General features: G+C 43.6%; 1 protein-coding gene across 3 annotated transcripts in view; it reads left to right on the forward strand.

Annotated features, from left to right (window-relative positions):
- MAP3K1 (mitogen-activated protein kinase kinase kinase 1) overlaps positions 1 to 19,647 on the forward strand; it is a 98,301-nt gene that overhangs the window by 12,581 nt on the left and 66,073 nt on the right. The window contains exon 1 of one of the 3 annotated variants that reach the window (XM_053299309.1): positions 12,306 to 12,377. The exons of the other annotated variants lie outside the window; for them this stretch is intronic. Within the exon in view, the coding sequence (XP_053155284.1) occupies positions 12,343 to 12,377 (35 nt within the window). The 5' untranslated portion in view covers positions 12,306 to 12,342. Of the gene's footprint in view, positions 1 to 12,305; positions 12,378 to 19,647 lie in introns of those variants that run through there. 3 annotated transcript variants of the gene reach the window in all.

Here is a 19,647-nt window from a genome sequence, read left to right on the forward strand (position 1 = left end):
TCCGAAATATAGGAAAGAGGGAATCTGTATGTAGGTGGGTGTCCTTGCCACAGGGCTCGCAAATGAATTTTTGGAGGCTTGCTCACGTGCAAACAACTTATTGTTTGCTTCTGATAAGTAAAACTTGCACTACTTGAGCTTGGGAATGTAGGCACTTGGTTGTCACAATGCACAAGATTGCTGATAGGATCCTACCTGCAAGCCAAATGATCTGTTAAGAGTTGACAAGTTGAAGGTATAAAGTGCCTTAAGAAATTCTTAAAGTGCATTAAGAAATTAGATTCTGAGTATTAATCAAGGGTCACCTTGCCCCACTTATATTAATACTGGTAACTTGCTGTAGATGTTGCTAATTTCCTGACAGGTTATTTGACTTGCAGACATGGTCCCTTTGGTAATCTTGCATTACTGCTGATTTCTGAAACTTTGTCATGGGATCCATTAGTATGTAAAAGCTGGCTAGCATCATTATTTCTGTTTGTACTGAATATGCTTCATGATTAATGCATAATACTCACATTTTGTACATTTAGGTTTACATCCAGACTCAATTACTTATGAGTACTTTTGAAATTGATGAGGCAAGTTAATCCTGATTAATTTCAGTGGGACCACTCATGAGTAACTTTATCAGTGTGTCAGTCTTTGACTTTATCTAAATGTTCCAAAGAAGGTAGCCTTCATATTAGTAGTAATAAATCTGCTGCTAAAATGTGAGATTGTAAACAGTAAACGTTTGTCAGTATTGGAGAGCTTGGCAGAGTGGGCTGGGTTTATGTTCTAGGAATTTTTAGAGAAATCAGTATTCTAGTCTGAGATGTGCAGATTCAGATCTATAGAAGACTTTGACTGGTCTCTACAAAACAAAAAAGTTTAAACCTGAATATGTGATCCAATATGGTGCTAATGCCCCCCCCCCGCCCCGAGTTATAGCTGAATGACCCAGGGATTGGTAACACAATTCTGTATAAAATTGACTAGAAGGCTCCCACTGAGCTTTCTCACCTTAAATAGGATATACATGGGGCAAAACGAAAGAGGGCATCACTTAGACAAAGACAAATGCTAGCTTGCCCACAATTTGATCACAGTCCAGGTTCACCATCAAGAGTAAAAAGTTCTAATAAGAACTAATCCTCTACCTTCTTTGCACTATCCCTACAATTGGATTAAATTTGGTCCATATTGGTTAGGCAGTTCACAGGTTAGCCCACTTGCACCTCAAAGGTTCATGCGTCCACCATCTTTAAGTTGGGTGGATGACATCACAAACTGTGTGTTTGAAGTGTCCTTATGTGTCACTGCAACTGTACCAGATTTGGTCCAAATGGTTCCCACTTGCACCTCAAATGTTCATGTGTCCAACATCTTGAATCGGGATGGATGACAGCATCACAAACAGCGGGGGTTGAAGTGTCCCTGTGTGTCATGCTCACTGTACCAAACTTGGTTCAAATCTGTTAGATTGTCAACAAGTTAGCCCACTTGTGCTTCAAAAGTTTACATGTCTGTCATGTTGAATTCAGGTGAGTTACATCATCACAAGTATGCCGTTGAGGTGTCCCTACAACTGTACCCGATTTGGTTCATATTGGTCCAGGCATTGCAAAGTTGATGGTGGGGGATGGACACACACACGGAGACACACACACACGGAATGCCAGGTGATATAAGTCTACTGGAAAGTAGGCTGAACATGTACACACAACTGTGTGATGGGTAGTGAATCGATCTACTTGTGCATTTACAATTTTTTCTCTTACCTAGTAGTTAAAGCTCAGTGTACTTGTCTTTTATCCTTACAGCAAAACTAATCTTAACATTTTCCACATTCTTTCAAAAATTCTTCTGTTTATTGAAAATATAACCTCCATATTTGCATATACCGTATAGTTGTATAAAAGGTGATAAATGTTGCAAATACAGAAATTGCCTTGGTTATACCTGCAAAAGGTTTCAAATTTGAAGTGGAACCAATAAACTTGTTTGATCTTGTGGAATGCTATTCCTTTGTAAACAAGACATGCAACCACCCCTTCATAGTAAGCGCCTTATTTGCCAGTATAAGTACTGAGCTGTTGCTGGGTAAGGAGCTGATGTCTCAATTTCTGCTTATGACCATTTTCCAAATGAGTGGATCTTCGACTGGGTTGAAGCCAAATTTTAATTTTAAATTGGGGGGAGGGGAGTGAATGATTACAGTTGAGTATTTCATGTTCATGCTCTTCCATGACATTACATCAGCTGATTAAAAAGAAAGCAAAAATAATAGCTGTTATTTTTTAAAACTGGGGGGGGGGGGGTGGAGTATGAACTCACAAGTAATGAGTTCTCCAGAATCAATCATCTGGCTAGATGTTAAGCAAAACTAAAGTTGGGGGGGGGGTGCGGTTGTAAAATATTTTATATGGTTTTATTTTTGATTGTGAACCACCCGGAGCTATTGTGAATGGGCAATACAGAAATGAAATAAATAAAAGTCAAGGTGAGGTGGGGGAAAAAAGATACATTTGGTTGTGATGGAAAAGCCCTCAAGCCTGCTGTTTCTAACAGTCTTAGGATATAAGAAGCTTCATGCATCTTCTTCAAACATGGGCTCAAAGCTTTTAGTGGTCCACTTCTCATTTTAAAATTAGATATATGGGGCCCCAGTCTGGACCAGGAGCATGGGGTGAGGGGTGGGGATCTATGCTTTCCTCCTAAGCCATTTTTACTGTGAAAACCTCCTCCTGAGTGTGGGGAGTCACTTGCAGTTAAAACAGCACAGGGAGAAAGTGCAGATCCTCACTGCAGATCCTCTTGGACTGGATTGGGGGCTCTTTCATCTAGTTTTAAATGAAAAATGGACCACTTAAGTTTTAAGTGCGTGCATCAAGCGGCTCATATAATTTGACCCTTCATCTTAAGATGGAGTGTAGTAGGTTTTATACAGACTTTATTTGATTGATTGATTAAGTGCCATCAAGTCGGTGTTGACTCTTAGCGACCACATAGATAGATTCTCTCCAGGATGATCTGTCTTCAACTTGGCCTTTAAGGTCTCTCAGTGTGGTATATTCATTGCTGTTGTAACTGAGTCCATCCACCTTGCTGCTGGTCATCCTCTTTTTCTCTTTCCTTCAACTTTTGCCAGCATTATGGACTTCTCAAGGGAGCTGGGTTTTCACATAATGTGTCCTAAGTGTGATTGTTTGAGCCTGGTTGTTTGTGCCTCGAGTGGAAATTCTGGATTGATTTTTACTATGATTCAGACAGATTTTAGTTTGCAATGATTGTTACTGAGTCAAATAAACAAAAACAGCTGTTTAAAAATATATCTAACAGTTACTTGGATTTTGGGGTTGTTGTTGTTTGTTTAAATGAAACATAATCACCATGCACACACATCATAATTGTCTTAATGGAACAATCAGTTCTTTAAGTGGTGGTAAAATGATTACAAAATTATCACTGTTCCATGGATCCTCTTAATTTGCTACAATCTCAACTTCTGTGCAATGCATACTCTGTAGTTTGTAGAGACTGTTATCTGCATTATATTTGATACAGTCTATGCACATGTTACACAAGCTACCTATAACTGTGGTGTGTAACTTTGCATCAGAATGTGCACTATTGTGGATGTGTTCTCACTAATCTCTGTAGTGAACAGCTTGAACTCAAACTGGTAATTATAAAATTGTGTCACTGTGTGATGTTTCTTTTGTGTCTGCTCTACTGCTGTACTGCTCTTTAAAAACAAAAAAACAAAAACTGGCCCGGGTGCAGAACATCTTCACCCCTAGTTCTCCCTCCTTCTCAGCCCTCCCCCTTCCTCTTCCCCCCTCCAGTGTTTCTTCTCCCCAGCTGCTGCCACTTTCTCTCCCCCCCCCCCCGGTCACTGCTGCTTTCTCTGCCCGCATGCCTGCCTGCCTGGCCGTTTGCTGGCCTATCGTTTGGCTTTGTGTTACCCACTGCCGTCGCTTTTCTCTCCCCCTCCTCTTTCTCGCAAACTCTTGCGAGAGCTACCACACATGGGATTAGCGATGGGTATGTGTAAGAGAATTATATAGATAGATTGATGAAAAAATTAGTTAAGCAGTAATGGTAATAAGTGGCTCTGTAGGGGTGACTTGGAGAGCAAGGGAGCTCTGCAGCACTTTTAGTTTGGGCAAGAACCGCCCTTTTAGTCACGTTATCTGTTAGAAGGTTGATAAATGCTAAAAGTTTCCATATATTTTAGTGGTCTGTTATAATTTACAGAGCTTCAACGGAATGTCAGAAATCGTAATAACTTGCCAATTTCCTATTTGTATTCTATGGAGCTGATGCTGCTCAATGTAAATTCCTGTGGCACTTCATAACTATACAACAGATACACCTTACTGTTTATTCTGTTAATTATACTGCATTGAAAATGCTTCATATTTTGAGAATTCTGAAGTAGGATCTTAAAATGTTAACCTTGATATTTTGTTTCTAAATGCGCTTTTGTAGTTGAATATGAGTTCTCTGGCAGTATTATCTGTACTGGTCAGTTTTAATTATTGTGCATGTTGCTCAATATTCAGTTTTCAGTCCTCTCTTTGTTGGTTAGGTCCTGGTCACAATGACCCCCACCCACCACCCTTGATACTAGTAGTAGTTATTGGAGAAATGGTTCTCCAGGTTTTTTTTCATCCTGGCAGTTGACATCTTTTTGTCAATAGTGGTACACACAAGGCAGCACCTCCACTGCAGTTCCCTCTAATTTTTTTCATCTGTGTGTGGAATGAGTTTTGTTCTGGGCAGCAGGATCAAGGTAGTGTGTGCACATGTGCATTCCGAGTGGGGCCTTTCTGATTCAACCTGAGCAGGATATAAAATTAACTGAGTGGACATCAAAAAACCTGTGAGCATGTGCATGCCTTAGAGGGAATGCTGTTCCCTGTCCCGGTTTTCTCTATACCCACTTCATGGGTTTAGTGGCAATAAGGAAGACAGAGAAGTGAGGTGGAAAATGTGCCCTTGCTTTATTTTTCAGGCGGAAATTTTTCCATTTATAAAATGTCATTGGCTGACATCTGAACTAGCAGTGTGTGCTTGCAGCAGTGTGAATTCCAGATTACTGTGCTGTCACTTGAGTGGGAGAAGAGACAGTTTTCACCAATCTTCCTTTTGCACTCAAGGCCATGGCGTGTCACCAAAATATGTCCCTGAAGGTCGCATGACCCTCTAATATATTTTGGTGATGCACAGTGGACTTCAGGAAATTGTTAAAAATCCCCCTTTCCACTGTAGAAATGGAATGATGGTAGTCTAGAACTCTCACTGACTCATGCTCACAGTGCTAGTGCAGATGTCAAGCATTGTTTCATAAAATGTGTTGGTAAAAATGAATGGATGCCAGTGCAATTTCAAAGTTGTAATTAATATTTTGCAGGTGATTAAGAAGTGTGCTGGAGGGGACATACATATGTTTTACTCATTTGAGTATTCAAATAATTTTTTTATTTCCTCATAAAGCTTTAGATTTGCTTAACTGTTAAAGCACATTAAGTGTCTTTTCCCCCTGTACTGGAGCTCATCCATGTGGGATCAGTCACTGAGCATGCTCGAGACAGGCCGGAAATAATTAAATGGTAGTTTCTCTCACTAGAGGGAGCCATCCCCAGTTCTGGTCCTGTCTGCTCGCATGCTGAGAGTTTTGGCACTGATGGAAATTGGATTTTATCTTCAAAAACGTTTTTTCTAACCTGCTCTTTCTGCCTAAGCGTGCAAGAGTGGGAAGGAACTTGCGTATAGACCATTGTTTTTATTTTTCAAATGACCAAAAATGTTTTTTATTTATACAATTCAGCTGATTGAAACTTTTACTTTCATTTTTATTGTGTTTCTTCTTTTTGGTCTGAGCACTACTGGGCGTGTTGATGCCGTTAATGAGATTGCCCACACCAAAGAGCTAGTAGGAGGCTCTCTTTCTGGGGGGTCTGTTGCCCCTGATCTGGCTGAAGAGGTGATGTAGCCCATCCCATCCACGTCGGCAGCTCTCGATACAGCTGCAGCCTTTCCCGCCCCGGCGGAGGCGCCCGTCCCGATTCTCCTCCCATTGCCTTGCAAGGCACCCCAAAGAAGTAAGCATTCTAAGGTGGGGAACAGAAGTAAGCTTAAAAAAGCTAAAAAGCTTTCAGAGTCAGTGCGGCTTAGTGAATGGCTGCTCATTCAAGCCATATGCAAGCAGTCTAAGCTGCGCACCAAGGGGCAGAGAGCAAAGAAGGGGAAGGACGACCAGCACCCGGTGGGTGACTCTAGGGCATCCATCAGCGCATGCCCTGTGGTTGTGGTCGAGGGCAAATGGGCTGGCCTGTGCTGTCTCCCTGCAAACAACCCCAGCTGACCAATGAAGAGCGGAATGCTTAAGGAGCCTGTAGGCTTGGAGGACCAAGGAGAAGCCGCTCAGGATGGTGCTGCAGAGACTGCCCAGTCCACACAGGCCAGGGAGCCTTCAAGTAATGTCTCTCCCCCTTCGATGGGGCTGACTCCCCCTGCCTTCCCACCCAATGTGGCTATGTGGTTGAAGGACTTGTTTTTGCCAGGAAATGCCTGCCTCTCATTGCTCAGCTGCAATTGCAGCCTCCTCCAGCTCCTCTGCAGCCTTCTTTCCCTCCCCCAGAGGCTTCTGCCTGCCCCAATAGACTTTTACGGCCTAATAGATGCCTATCTTCATCCTCCCCTGATTATAGCCCAAGGAGGGAGGCGATACCCTTATTGGAGCATGGATGGTTTGCCCCCAAGCCACCTAGGCTTAGACACAAGAGGTGGCTTCCAATGTCTTCATCTGGCTAAGATTCTGGGCAGAGGCCCTCCAAATTCCCTCAGGAATCCAGGGGTCCAGCCCTGCCAGCTGCCCCAATGGGCCCAGTCAGGGGCGTAACAAGGCTGGAGTGGGCCCAGAGACAAAATTTTAAAATGGGCCCCTTGCTGATACACACACACACACTTCACAATATATAGTCATGTGACTTGCCTCGGGGGGGGGGCTTTGAGGCATGGGGGCCCCCAGGCAGCCGCCTCCCCTTGCCTAATAGTAGTTACGCCCCTGGGCCCAGTGTAGACACCTAGTTGGCCTGTTCCTAGTGTCCCTTCTCAACCCTTACCTAATCCCTCCCTCCCTTCCTACCCCTCCCATCCCCCTCACTCAGCCTGCTTCTGATTCAGACCTGAGTCACACGTGCCATTGCTTAAGGATTCAGATAGAGGAGAGAGAGAGCTCAGAGGAGGAAACCACTCCCGTGGCACCCATTTCTGCACGTCTTTTTACATCTGATTTTGCTTTCCTCTTATCCAAAGCTAAGCGGGCAATCAATGACGTACCTCCAGCAAATGGGGCACCTCCTCCAGAATTATATCAGAATGTTATTCCTTCCTCTTTGGGCCCCTCAACTTTGGTGCCCTTCCCATCTTTGTTTAAACAGGTGATGCTCGTGGAATGGCAGAATCCTGCCTCCTGAAGACCCATTGGCTCCTACCCAAGGAAACACTATACCTTATCGCTTCGTTGCTGGCCACACCCAGGGTGGACCTGCCCATTGTTCAGATGGTATCTGGGACTCTCCTGAATATTGAGAGTCAGGAACAGCTAAAGTCTACAGAGGACAAAAAGGTGAGGCCTCTTCCACAGTGATCAGGGCAGCCACAGCTAATTCGATATTTGCCAGAGCTTCCATTTTATGGGCTAAGCAGTTGGCACCTTTGGTACCCCCTGGGAATTCCAAATTAAGGCAGAGCATTAATAAGATGGCTAAGACTGCTGCATTCATGGCAGACTGCAGTCTTGGCTGTGTCCAACAGACTTCAAGAGCCCTGGCCTCTGGGGTAGTTTTGCCCAGATCACTGTGGCTTAAGGGATGGCAGGTTGATTCCAAATCCAAGATCGCATTAACAGCCTCTCCCTATTCGTATACTAATCTTTTTGTCCCCTCCCTAGATCTGGTTCTGGTGGAGACTAAGGATAAAAAGAAGGCTATGCCTACCACCAGGAGGGATTACTGCAGAGGTTTTCGCAGCCCAGGTAGCTCCTTCCATAACCAAAGACAATTTCACAATCCACCTTCCTTTCGCACAGACACCAGGCAAACCAACTTTAGAGGTGCTGAAAAGTACCAGTGGAGGCCACAAAGCAGAGGCTCTTCCAGACCACAAGGCAATAGAGCCCCCAACGCAGACACCCAGTATAATAAATGACAATGACTACCTGCCCATAGGGAGCAGGCTTCAGCAGTTTACCCTCACGTGGCTGTCCACGACCCAGGATCAATGGGAAGTGGGCACGGTAGCCAAAGGTTATTCTCTAGATCTGTCTGTCATTGTTCTAAGGGCCTGATGAAGGAATCCGATCTCTTCTTCGCCTGGGCCGAAATACACCTCCTGTCCATAACCGCAGAACACCTAAGCAGAGTGGACAACCGGCAGGTGGATTGGCTAAGCCGCCAGTCAGTTGATCTCTTGGAATGGAAGTTACATCCTCCAGGTTTTTCAACAGATCTCCAAGCGGCTGGAGACTCCTCTAGTAGACCTCTTCACATCTCCCCACAATGCCCAAGTGCCAAGGTTCATCTCAAGGTTCTTGTCTCAGCAAGCAGAAGCCACGGATGCTTTCATAGCGCCATGGCGTCAGGGGTTGCTTTATGCATTCCCCATGACACCGATTCTTCCAAAGGTAGTCAGGAAACTGCATCTAGAGAAAGCGGAGATCATACTCATTGTCCCCCACTGGCTGAGGTGGGTGTTGTTCACGGACCTGGTCAATGTGTCGTTCTCCCCACCATGGCGTCTCTCTCTTCACCTGGACCTTCTGTCGCAAGGGCCCATATTTAATCTGGATCCCAGCTGGCTCCAACTTTACGCCTGGAGATTGAACGCTGCAAGCTAAGCAACGAAGGATATTCACACCAGATTCTGGATACCATTTTAGCCTCCTGCCACCCGGCTACTTAATGCATCTACCAAGCCACCTTGGCAGCATTCTTCAGATGAGCCCATAGGAAGATCATTAACCCCATTTCTGCAGGGGTTTCTGAAGTCCTGGCTTTCCTCCAATCTGGTCTGGACTTAGGTTTGAAACCATCCACTCCAGAAAGACAAGTTTCTGCCTTGGCTTCGGTTCTGGATATCTCGGATCCTGGGATGCAGTCCTTGTATCCTCATGTATCTCATTTCCTAAGGGGAGCTTCCAATTTGGCTTCACCGCTGGTGCCTCGCTTCCCCTCATGGAACCTCAACAAGGTGCTGAATGCCCTCAGCTTGCCACCGTTTGAGCCCTTGGGTTCCATCCCTCTGAAGATTCTATCATATAATACTCTTTTCTTGGTGGCCATCACATCGGCCTGCAGGGTGTCAGAACTAAGGGCTCTCTTGGTCCGTAAGGAGCTGTTCAACTTCCAGCCTGATGAGGCTATTCTGCGATTGGACCTGACATTTTTGCGATGGTTTTCTATCGCTCCCAGGATGTCATCTTACCCTCCTTCTGACCCTTCTCATCACAAAGAAAAGCTCTGGCACAAGCTAGATGTCCAGCATGCCTTGCGTTTCTATATCCAACGCAGCAAGGACACTAGGCAGTATGATGCCTTTTTTGTATCTTTTCTTTCTCATAATCTAGGTCAGAAGGTGTTGAAATCCTCTTTGGCAGCCTAGATTAAGGCATGCATTAGGATCGCATATTAGTCTCAGAACTTGCTCCCCCCAGCGGGTATTATGGCCCACTCCACCCATAGCACTGCAGCCTTCTCCACCCAAATGCCATTGGCGGATATTTGCAAGGTAGCAACGTGGAGTTCGACCACTCCCTTTATCCATCACTATAAGATCCCTTCTTTTTCTTCTTTTCAGGCGGCCTTTGGTTCTTCAGCAGGTGGTCTAAAACAGGGTTTCTCAACGTGGGGGTCCCCAGATGTAATTGGACTTCAACTCCCATAATCCCCAGCCCCAGTGGCCTTTGATTGGGAATTATGGGAGTTGAAGTCCAATTACATCTGGAGACACACACGTTGAGAATCCCTGGTCTAAAACATCCTCTCTCCCTCCCCCTCCCCAGTCTTCGGGGTTACTGCTTGGGCACATCCCACACTGATGAGCTCCAGTACAGGGGTGGAAGGAACATTGGCCTTACCTGTGAAGGGTTCTTTCCCTGTAGGTGGAGCTCATCAGGTCCTCCTGGATGTTTTTTCTCGGGGTGCCAGGGCTATATATAGTTGAAAGGGCTAGGTCATTTTTGGAAGGAGACAGCTTCCAGGGTTATAGTTTGTGTCCCCCGCTTCTGTCTCTTCCCTATCTTTTTTCTTGCCTTTTCCTCGTTTCATTGGGGAGTTTGTTCTTGACCTTTTTTGTTGTTTGAGTTGGTATTTTTTAGCAAAGCCTCAACCTGCTTCACCACTCTTCGCTTCAGTCCTAGAATTGGGGATGGCGCCCTCTAGCGAGAGGAACTAGCGTTTAAGTATTTGCAGCCTGTCTCAAGCATGCTCAGTGACTGATCCCACACTGATGGGCTTCAGTTATAGGGAAAAAGAACCCTTCACAGGTAAGACCAATGTTCCTTTTTCAGGTTCATAGCAAGGCTAGAGTGGGCCCTGAGCCAAAAAAAGAAGATGGTCCCTCCTCCCTGTCACCTTCTTCAGAGAGGCAGGAGGAGGAGAGGGAAGAGCAGGTTCTCGTCCAACTGGCAGACCCTCTCTCCCTAAGGGGCCAGGGCCATTTGTTCCCACCACCACCTTGTTCAAGTATAGCTACAGTCCTGGTCTTGATTGACACACCCCCCCCCCCCCCATATTTCAGTTCAACGACTTTGAAAAACATTTGAGAGAGAGCAAATGTGGGGAATTAATATTAGAGGTGTTTTTTTGCTATATAAATAGATTATGTTTGGATTTGGCATCAGGAAAATTTGTATACTATTTTTAAAAGAAAATGATACAAATTTTATGCAAATGAGAGTGAAGTTTGCATGGGAAACTAAGATTTCCATGGAATTTGCATGGAATTCTAAGATTTCCAGAAAACCTGCATTTCTGGAGGAAGGACCTCCATAAGATACCGAGAACACTGTGTTTTCTGTGCCAGTTTGATAGTAAAACAAACATCTATAATTTTCTGGTTCTGATGGTCTATGTAAATGTCTGATGGTCTGTGTGAATGTCCCTTATGTAGCAGGTGTAGTGTTTTTTGTTTTAAACTTTCCATAGTTTGCACTTTGGTATTAGCATCCCATTTGCTACTTCTGCCAGGACTTTGCAGCACTGATGCAGGCACTGCGTGAAACTGGGGCAACAAATGCGAGGAAGAGCTTGTAAAATGTTAATGCTTGCTATGGAGAATATCTTTGTGGGAGCCTTCATATAGAACCTAACACTTCAGTTGGCCCACAGAGTATAGATATCATCTTGCAGGGCAGGCTTACTGTTGTGAGGCACTATAAAGAGGTAGGTCTTTCTGGACTTCTACAACTAAACCAGGTTTAAATGACCTTGGAGGTCATTTCCGGCCACCCAGCAACTGCGGATAGGTGAATTTCCCATATTTTTCAAACCGCGCATAATGAGGTCAGGTCTCCATTGCCCAACCGTGGATACGCAAAACTGTGGGTATAAGAGACCATGGATAATGAAGGCCACCTGTCTGTAATGTGATCATTACCAACAAAGCATTGATGCCAATGTGAGTGAGAGAGAATATTGATGTGCTGTTTGGTGGGTGCAGGCTGACGGGCAGAGCAGGGCTTGACATACCTCAAGTACCAAGGAGCCATGGCTAGATGTAAATGTAACCATGGTGCCTAGACTAAGATATTCAAAGGCAGAGTTGCTTAATAAAATCTTTATTTGTTCCAGGTATCCCTGTTTCTGTTCTAAGCATGTGAAGGGGATAAGGAGAAGTCCATTTACTTCCCCTCTCCATAATGCTGGACACTAAGTCCAGTAATTTTGTCATGTGTTGGTTGCTTGGCTCCTAAATATTTGGTCTGGCTCCTAGATTTGTTTGTTTGTTTGTTTCTTTGGGTCAAGGCCTGTTGTAGAGGAAAGATAGTGCATTCATCTGCAGTAGTGGTGGTGCTCACAGAACAAAAGATCTTTTACTCATTGAAGTGTATTTGCATATGTCATAGGCAAAGCAGTAGTCCTTCTAACTCTGGTTCTGAGTCTTCCTTTTTATGTGGCCTTGATATTCTGTAAAAGGGTCATGGCACTTGTTCAAAGGCATGATGATGATGATGATGATGATGATGATAATAATAATACAAAATTAAAGCAGGAAATGGATATCCTTGGCGTGTCAAGCTGTTAAAACTTCCTGAAGCATGTGGCGTTGGCTGTGTTTGGAGATAAGATAATGGCCAAGATGGAGTTTTGGTCTGACGCAGTATGGTGAGTTCTGTTCTTAATGAAGCACTGCTACACATAATTAGTTTCATGTAGCTTTAAAAAACTCTTCCCTACTTTTTGTGTTCCCATGAAACTGCCAATAATTTTCTGGGTTAAATACAAAGTGCTGGTCATTACCTATAAAGCCCTAAACAGCTTGGGTCCAAGGTGTTTAAGAGGACGCTTTCTTCTTCATCAACCCCACCACCTATTAAGATCATCTGAGGAGGTCCGGTTGTGGTTGCCACTGGCTCGGTTGGTGGCGACTTGAAACCGGGCCTTTTCTGGAGTTGCCACGGGACTCTGGAATGCACTTCCTAATGAAATTAGAGTTTCCCCTTCTCTGAATTTTTTAAAGAATGGCCTAAAAACATACCTGTTTAGCCAGGCTTTTAGTTTATAGTGTTAAAGCTTCAGGTTTTAGCATTTTTATTTGTTTTTTAAAAATTGTTTTAATTGTGTCAATGTTTTAATGGTTTTTAGATTGTGAACCACTCAGGTACGTTTTTGTATGGGGCGGTATAGAAATAAAGGCAGTAGGGAACATGGGATGAATTTGGACTTGAGAAACCTCTGTTCAAATCCCTGGTAGTCATAGACTAACTGGATTATGAAGTTACCTTGGAGCTTCTTCGTCTGAACTTCAAAGAACCTAAAGACTGAAGATTGGTAAACAGGGGTTCAGAACTATTTTGTTCTCTTGCACACAAGTTCACCCCGGAGGAGCTTGTGTCTCTCTCACTCCTGGCTTAGATATAAAAGGTCCAAAGTCTTGAAAGTGTGGTATAATTAACTCATATGACTTTTAAAGTAAAGTGTGCTGTCTAGTCGATGTCAACTCCTGGCAACGACAGAGCCCTGTGGTTTTCTTTTGGTTTTGGACAGGAGGGGTTTACCATTGCCGCCTCCTGCACAGTATGAGATGATGCCTTTCAGCATCTTCATATATCGCTGCTGCCTGATATAAGTGTTTCCCATAGTCTGGGAAATATACCAGTGGGGATTCGAACTGACAGTCCCTGGCTTGCTATTCAGGTGATTTTCCTGCTGCGCCATGAGGTGGCTCATATGACCTTTCAATAAGTTAATTTTTAAAAGCAGGCTTAAGAGAAGTCAGTAATTTGACTTCCAAGTAAACTTTTTATAAAAGGTCAGATCCCAGAAAAGAGGGGAAGTGCTTTTCTTCACTCCAGCATCATGTGATGGAAGCTACACCAGGATGGTCTTCCAGGAAGCCTAACCCTAGGTAGAGGAAGAGAACCAGCCAACCAACTTGCCTAAAAATAGCCAAGCTTTGTTTTGTTTACCCAGTTGCTAAAGCAAACATCTTTGTAGTGTAAATAAGAATTCTATTGAAGATTCTGATGTTTCACTATAAGAATTGCAGTTTTTGATCTGTAAATGAGATTCAAAGGACTTCTTAGGAAAATGAGAGAAGGAACATATCTTCATGGCAGCACATATGCTTTGCACGCAGCAGGTACTGATGTTTAATCCCTGGATGTTTAATCCCTGACATCTCCTGGTCAGGATAGGATGGTCTGAAACCCTGGATTGCTGCTGCCAGTTTTCCATGGTCACTGGCTTAGAAGGCTTTAAAAGAGAATTAAGAGAGGCAAGTTCATTGGTGGCTATGTCACAAATGCCACATGCCTCCAGTTTGGAAATAGAATATCAGATGCAGGGAACCAATGATTGGAGAGCGGTATGCCTTCATCTGCTACTTGTTTGCTTCCCAGAGGTTGGCTACTGTGGGAAACAGGATGCTGGACTAGAAAGGCTTTGGTCTGGTCCTGCAGGGGTGCTGTTATTTTCTTATAGGAGGAAGTAGAAAACTGGCCCAGTTGCTTGTTAAAACTGGGGCGGCGGGGGGATCTCTGTGTAACTGAGATGTGTTTCAATTCCTTGGAAAACATAAAGGTGGTGGTAACTTCTAGTACTTAGAGCCCACCTTCATATCAATGATGTGTGCCGTTTTTAAAACCCGATGTGTAGGGGTGTGGTGGTTGAAATTAGGTGGGAGTGGCCACTGCTATAATGTTGAAGCTAAAAAGGTAGACCTGACCAGTGTCTGTTGGGAGACCAAAGAAAGACATATAAGCCACCTTGAGCTTTCTACAAATGGTGGATGCGGAGGAGTAGAGTGAGAGAAGCATTGGAGGAAGCAGAGCAGGGGGTGGGCAACAGTTCTGAGTAGTGTGGTTTTGTTTTGTTTTAAATTAAGGTTCCTTTAATATTTGAGTTAATCAATCCTTTTTTCCCAGTCTCTGACCAGCATAAGAAAAAACATAAAAGCAGTGGTATTAAAAACAGTCTCTGACTGAGGAAAGCAGTAACTGTAAAGTTCAGACTAAGAACTAGAGAATGTTATAAAATTAATTAAAATATGAGAAAAATGCATAAGGGCTAAGAAGTTTAAAAGTATGTTCATAAGATTAAAATCTATGATAAACTATAACAAAGATCATATTTTAATCAAATTTTAATTCTAATGAGATGAAAACTGTATACTGGGTAGGAGACGCGGCAGTGCAGGTATGAACTATGTTGGGCCTAATTAGTTATTGCTGGTGGTCAAATCCTGGCAGATTTTGCACGCTGCCAAAAGGAACTTGGCAACATTGCATGTTGTAATAGGGTTGTAGTCGGAGTTTGAGAGTAGTACAAGTTCTGGAGAACACATGGCAGAGCCTGACTCCAAGACTTAGGAATCAGTTATGACAGAAGTAGTCTATTAGCCAGGATAATGCAACTGGACTGTTAATTGGATAATCGGTAGTAGGTACTATGGAACTCAAAACAAGGGTGATGCATATTTGTGTTCGTTAGAGCCGAGAGATATTTGAGTGTAGTGCTAACCAATTGCAGCACGCAGCTCAATTTACACTCTTCTCATACTGACTATTGAATAACACCACTTAAGATAATGGTTATATTCTCATGTGGCAGCTCTTGTACCCATGAGCACATTGCAGTTTTCAACTAATGAAACACTACACCAGTAGTACAGTAGTGGTGGTATGCTAACTTAATAAATGTTCCCTGTCTGCTAGGCACAATTTGGGTGCTGGTCATAAGTGTTCTCCTGTATATCCCATTACTGTTATGTTACGAAATCTATGATCGATCTCACAATGTGCGGTGGTTTTACTAAATTTATCTGACGGCAACATTTTTTGTCACTCTTCAGCTGAAGCGCTTAGAGCAGAATGCAGCAATATAGCGAAGCATTAAAAGCACCAGAGAACAATTAAATTCTGGCATAAAACCAACAAGATCTAAAAAGTCTGAACAAATAAATATTTCACTTGTGGCTAAAAGAAATATAAAGATGATGTCTGAACTGCTTTGAAGGAAGATTTCTAGAAGCACAGTGCCACAACCAAGAAGGTTCTGTTTCCTGTTACTACCACCTGCCCCAAAGGATGGGGAAATCTCAGAGAATTGTATTGATCTTTTTTCTGGTTTGAGGATGGCTGAAAGAGAGTACCCCAAACCTTTGGGATGGCGTGAGTCTGGGTCTAAATATATATGGTAGTGGTTTAATGAAGTATCAGATGGGGGGAAGTGATGACATATAGTGGGCATTTGTTTTTAGAATGGTGCGGGACGTGTGACGTGTATGGAATGCGCACGCGGGGCGGCGAGTGCGCACACGCACCAGAACGGGCGCATGCGTATTGCCTACTGGAGCACTGGAGGACTAACGACGGGGTCAGGGGTGGTAGGGAGGAATGCTGCCGCCCCAGAAACTTTTACTAAAATGACAGCGCCGGAGTGGGAAGAGCGGCGGGGGGGGGGGAGTACTACCCCCGCCCTTAAAGCTACAACCCCCCTCCATGCCGAGCCGCCGGACTGGCTCGGAACCAGACCGGTTCGGAGGCCTCCGGCATGGCCTCCGAACCAGTCCAGGCACACTCCTATACAGGAATTGATGGAGTAGCTATAGAAATATGGCAAGCAACAGAAGAACAATCAGTCAAGACTCTAACCAAACTATGCCAGCAAATTTGGCGAACACCACAGTGGCCAGCAGATTGGAAGAGGTCAGTCTACATACCCATACCAAAGAAAGGAGACTCAACAGATTGTGCAAACCATTGCACAATATCCTTAGTTTCACATGCTAACAAAATAATGCTCATGATCATCCAATGCGGATTAGAGCCCTATGTGGAAAGGGAAATGCCGGATGTTCAAGCTGGTTTCAGAAAAGGCTGAGGAACAAGATGCATCATTGCTGATGCACCCTGGATAATTGAGAAAGCCAAAGAACACCAAAAAGAAGTCAATATGTGCTTTATTGACTTAATATTGACCCAATATTGATTTTATTGAAAAGCCTTCGATTGCATCGACCATGTCAAGTTGTGGAGTATCCTTAGGAAAATGGGCAACCCAGAACACCTCATTGTTCTCATGAGAAACCGATACACAGCACAGGAAGCCACAGTCCAGACGAAACATGGTGAAACAGACTGGTTCCAGATCGGCAAAGGAGTGAGGCAAGGCTTTATACTTTCTCCCTCTTCATTCAACTTATATGCTGAATGTATACTGAGAGAAGCTGGATTGGAAGAAGTTGAGTGTAGTTTTAAAGCTGGAGGAAAAAACATCAATAACTTGTATTACGCTGATGACACTACTCTGATAGCTGAGAATGCAGGTGATCTGCAAGCTCTAGTAATGAAAGTTAAGGATTACAGTGAAAAAATGGGACTACAACTAAATGTAAAGAAGACTAAACTAATGACAATGGCTACAGCAATTAGCCTCAGAACTAACCATGAAGACATTGAAGTGTTTGATAGCTTCTGCCTTTTAAGATCAACCGTCAACAGTAAGGGATCCAACAGTCAAGAAATACACCGTAGTCTAGCACTTGGTAGGGTAGCAATGAAGGCCTTGGAAAGGATATTTAGATGCCGTCACGTGTCTACACCTACAAAGATTAGAATCGCTCAATGATTTTTCCCGTGACATCTATGGATGTGAAAGCTGGACTTTGAAGAAGCAAGATAGAAAAAGTATTGACACTTTTGAACTTTGGTGCTGAAGACGACTTTTGAGGATACCATGGACAGCCAGGAAAACAAACCAATGGATCATAGAACAAATCAATCCAGAATTTTCACTCAAGGCACAAATGACCAGGCTCAAACTATCATACTTTGGACACATTATGCAAAAACCCAGCTCCCTTTAGAAGTCCATAATGCTGGGAAAAGTTGAAGGAAAGAGAAGAAGAGGACGACCAGCAGCAAGGTGGATGGACTCGATTACGGCAACAATGAATGCACCACTGAGAGACCTTAAAGGCCAAGTTGAAGACAGATCATCCTGGATAGAATGTATCTATGTGGTCGCTAAGAGTTGATACCAACTTGACGGCACTTAATCAATCAATATAATATCTAACAAATGAAAATTACCTTAAAAAGCATAGCCTTATTCATATGACGCTATGGTAGGAAAGCTCATGTTCTTAGAATCTGCTTAGGTTGTCAAAAATATTGCTGATATATGGAGGCTAGGGAAATTAGCAATATTAAAGGATGAAACCTAAGTTTTTGCGACAATGGGGTAATGTATAGATGGCAGTGCTTTCATCTCTGCATTTACTCCTTTCATAAACCTTTTCTCCCTTCTCTTTTTGCTTTTTCTGCAATATTTGCGGTGGCACAGGACAGAGACACTTTAAATATTCATTATTTTGTGTTAATGTAAAATGACATATTAAACATTCATTTCAGAAATTAGGAGTACCTTCATTGTGACACAAGACACATTATCAAAAATTAACATACATATGATGCTTGTTGTTGCCCACCTAACACACACAGCTGTGTGTAATTAGACTTCCAAATGAGTGCCACACTTATGCCTTGATTTTAACTTCGGTTGGCAGCTCTTCCATGCATTATTTAGATTGCGTGCTGTGTTTGCATCCTGGTATGTATGTATGTATGTATGTATTTATTTATTTATTTATTTTGATATAATTCTATACTACCCAAAACTTGCGTCTCTGGGTGGTTTACAGTTAAAATAATTAACACATTGAATCAATTAAACAATTAAAATCATTAACATTAAAAATATTAAAGCGATAAATCTAATTTAAAGCCTGGGTGAATAAATGTTTCTTCAGTGCCTTTTTAAAAGTTGCCAGAGATGGGGAGGCTCTTGTTTCAACAGGGAGCTTATTCCAAAGTCCAGCAGCAGCAACAGAGAAGGCCCGTTCTGGAGTAGCTGCCAGACGAGTTGGCAGCAACTGCAGACAAACCTCTCCAGATGATCTTAGCAGGCGGTGGGGCTCATGGTGAAGAAGACCTTCTCTTAAATACCTAGGGCCTAAGCTGTTCATTGCTTTATAGGTGATAACCAGCATTTTGTATTTTGAATACATTTTAGATGTTTTCAAATTCATATGCAAGAATATGTTTTGAATCATCAGGTCAATTTATTCTGAAGCAGAACTAGTTGCTTCATATGCATACATCTGGTATAAAAATCTGTTCATATTATAGGCTGTAGTATATTATAAACATTGTATCGAAAGCTACTTTCTCGATCCATGTACTGGCTGCTCCTATTAGGTAATCATGACTGATAGGGTTCTATGCATGTTGAATATTTGGGAATTCATTATGATGTCAGCTGCTGTAGGCACACTGATCTCTTATGCAAAGTAGTGTGTGTGTGCACACACACACCCCACGCATAATCTAAAGTTCTGTGACTGAGCTACAGGTTCTAATATTGGGCTTCTGAGCCTCTTTTTTTTTTTAATGCCCCTCCTAAAAGTTGCAGGATCCTTAGTGTCCTCTGATGGGGTACAGTAGAGATGGGAACGTTGGAAGGCCCCAGTGTCCAGTGCTCGGATCTGTGGATTTTGGCTGTAATATTTGCGGACTTAATTTTTGGTGTGAAATCTGAGGTGTCCTGATACAGAACTTTATCTACATCAGTGCTGAAGGCTCTCCTTTTAAAATGTGCTTCTTGTTATATTTGTGGATCATATTTGTTTGGGTCTTCTACATAACTCTCTCTATGGGGTTTAGAACTTGTGGAAGTTGCTCGGGCGGGGCGACGGGCCCCAGCCCGGCCGCAGATGTGAGGCGGTGGGGGCGGCCCGGCCCGACAGCGCAGTGGTGGTGGTGCGGCAGCGGCGGGGCGGCCCAGCAGCACGGTGGCGGCGGCTGCACTCGGCCCGCTGGTGGCGGCGGCTGCACTCGGCCCCGCCGGAGACGGAGGGGGTGTAGAGAGAGAG

This window comes from Hemicordylus capensis, chromosome 2, assembly GCF_027244095.1.
Source record: "Hemicordylus capensis ecotype Gifberg chromosome 2, rHemCap1.1.pri, whole genome shotgun sequence".
Lineage (NCBI taxonomy): Eukaryota > Metazoa > Chordata > Lepidosauria > Squamata > Cordylidae > Hemicordylus > Hemicordylus capensis.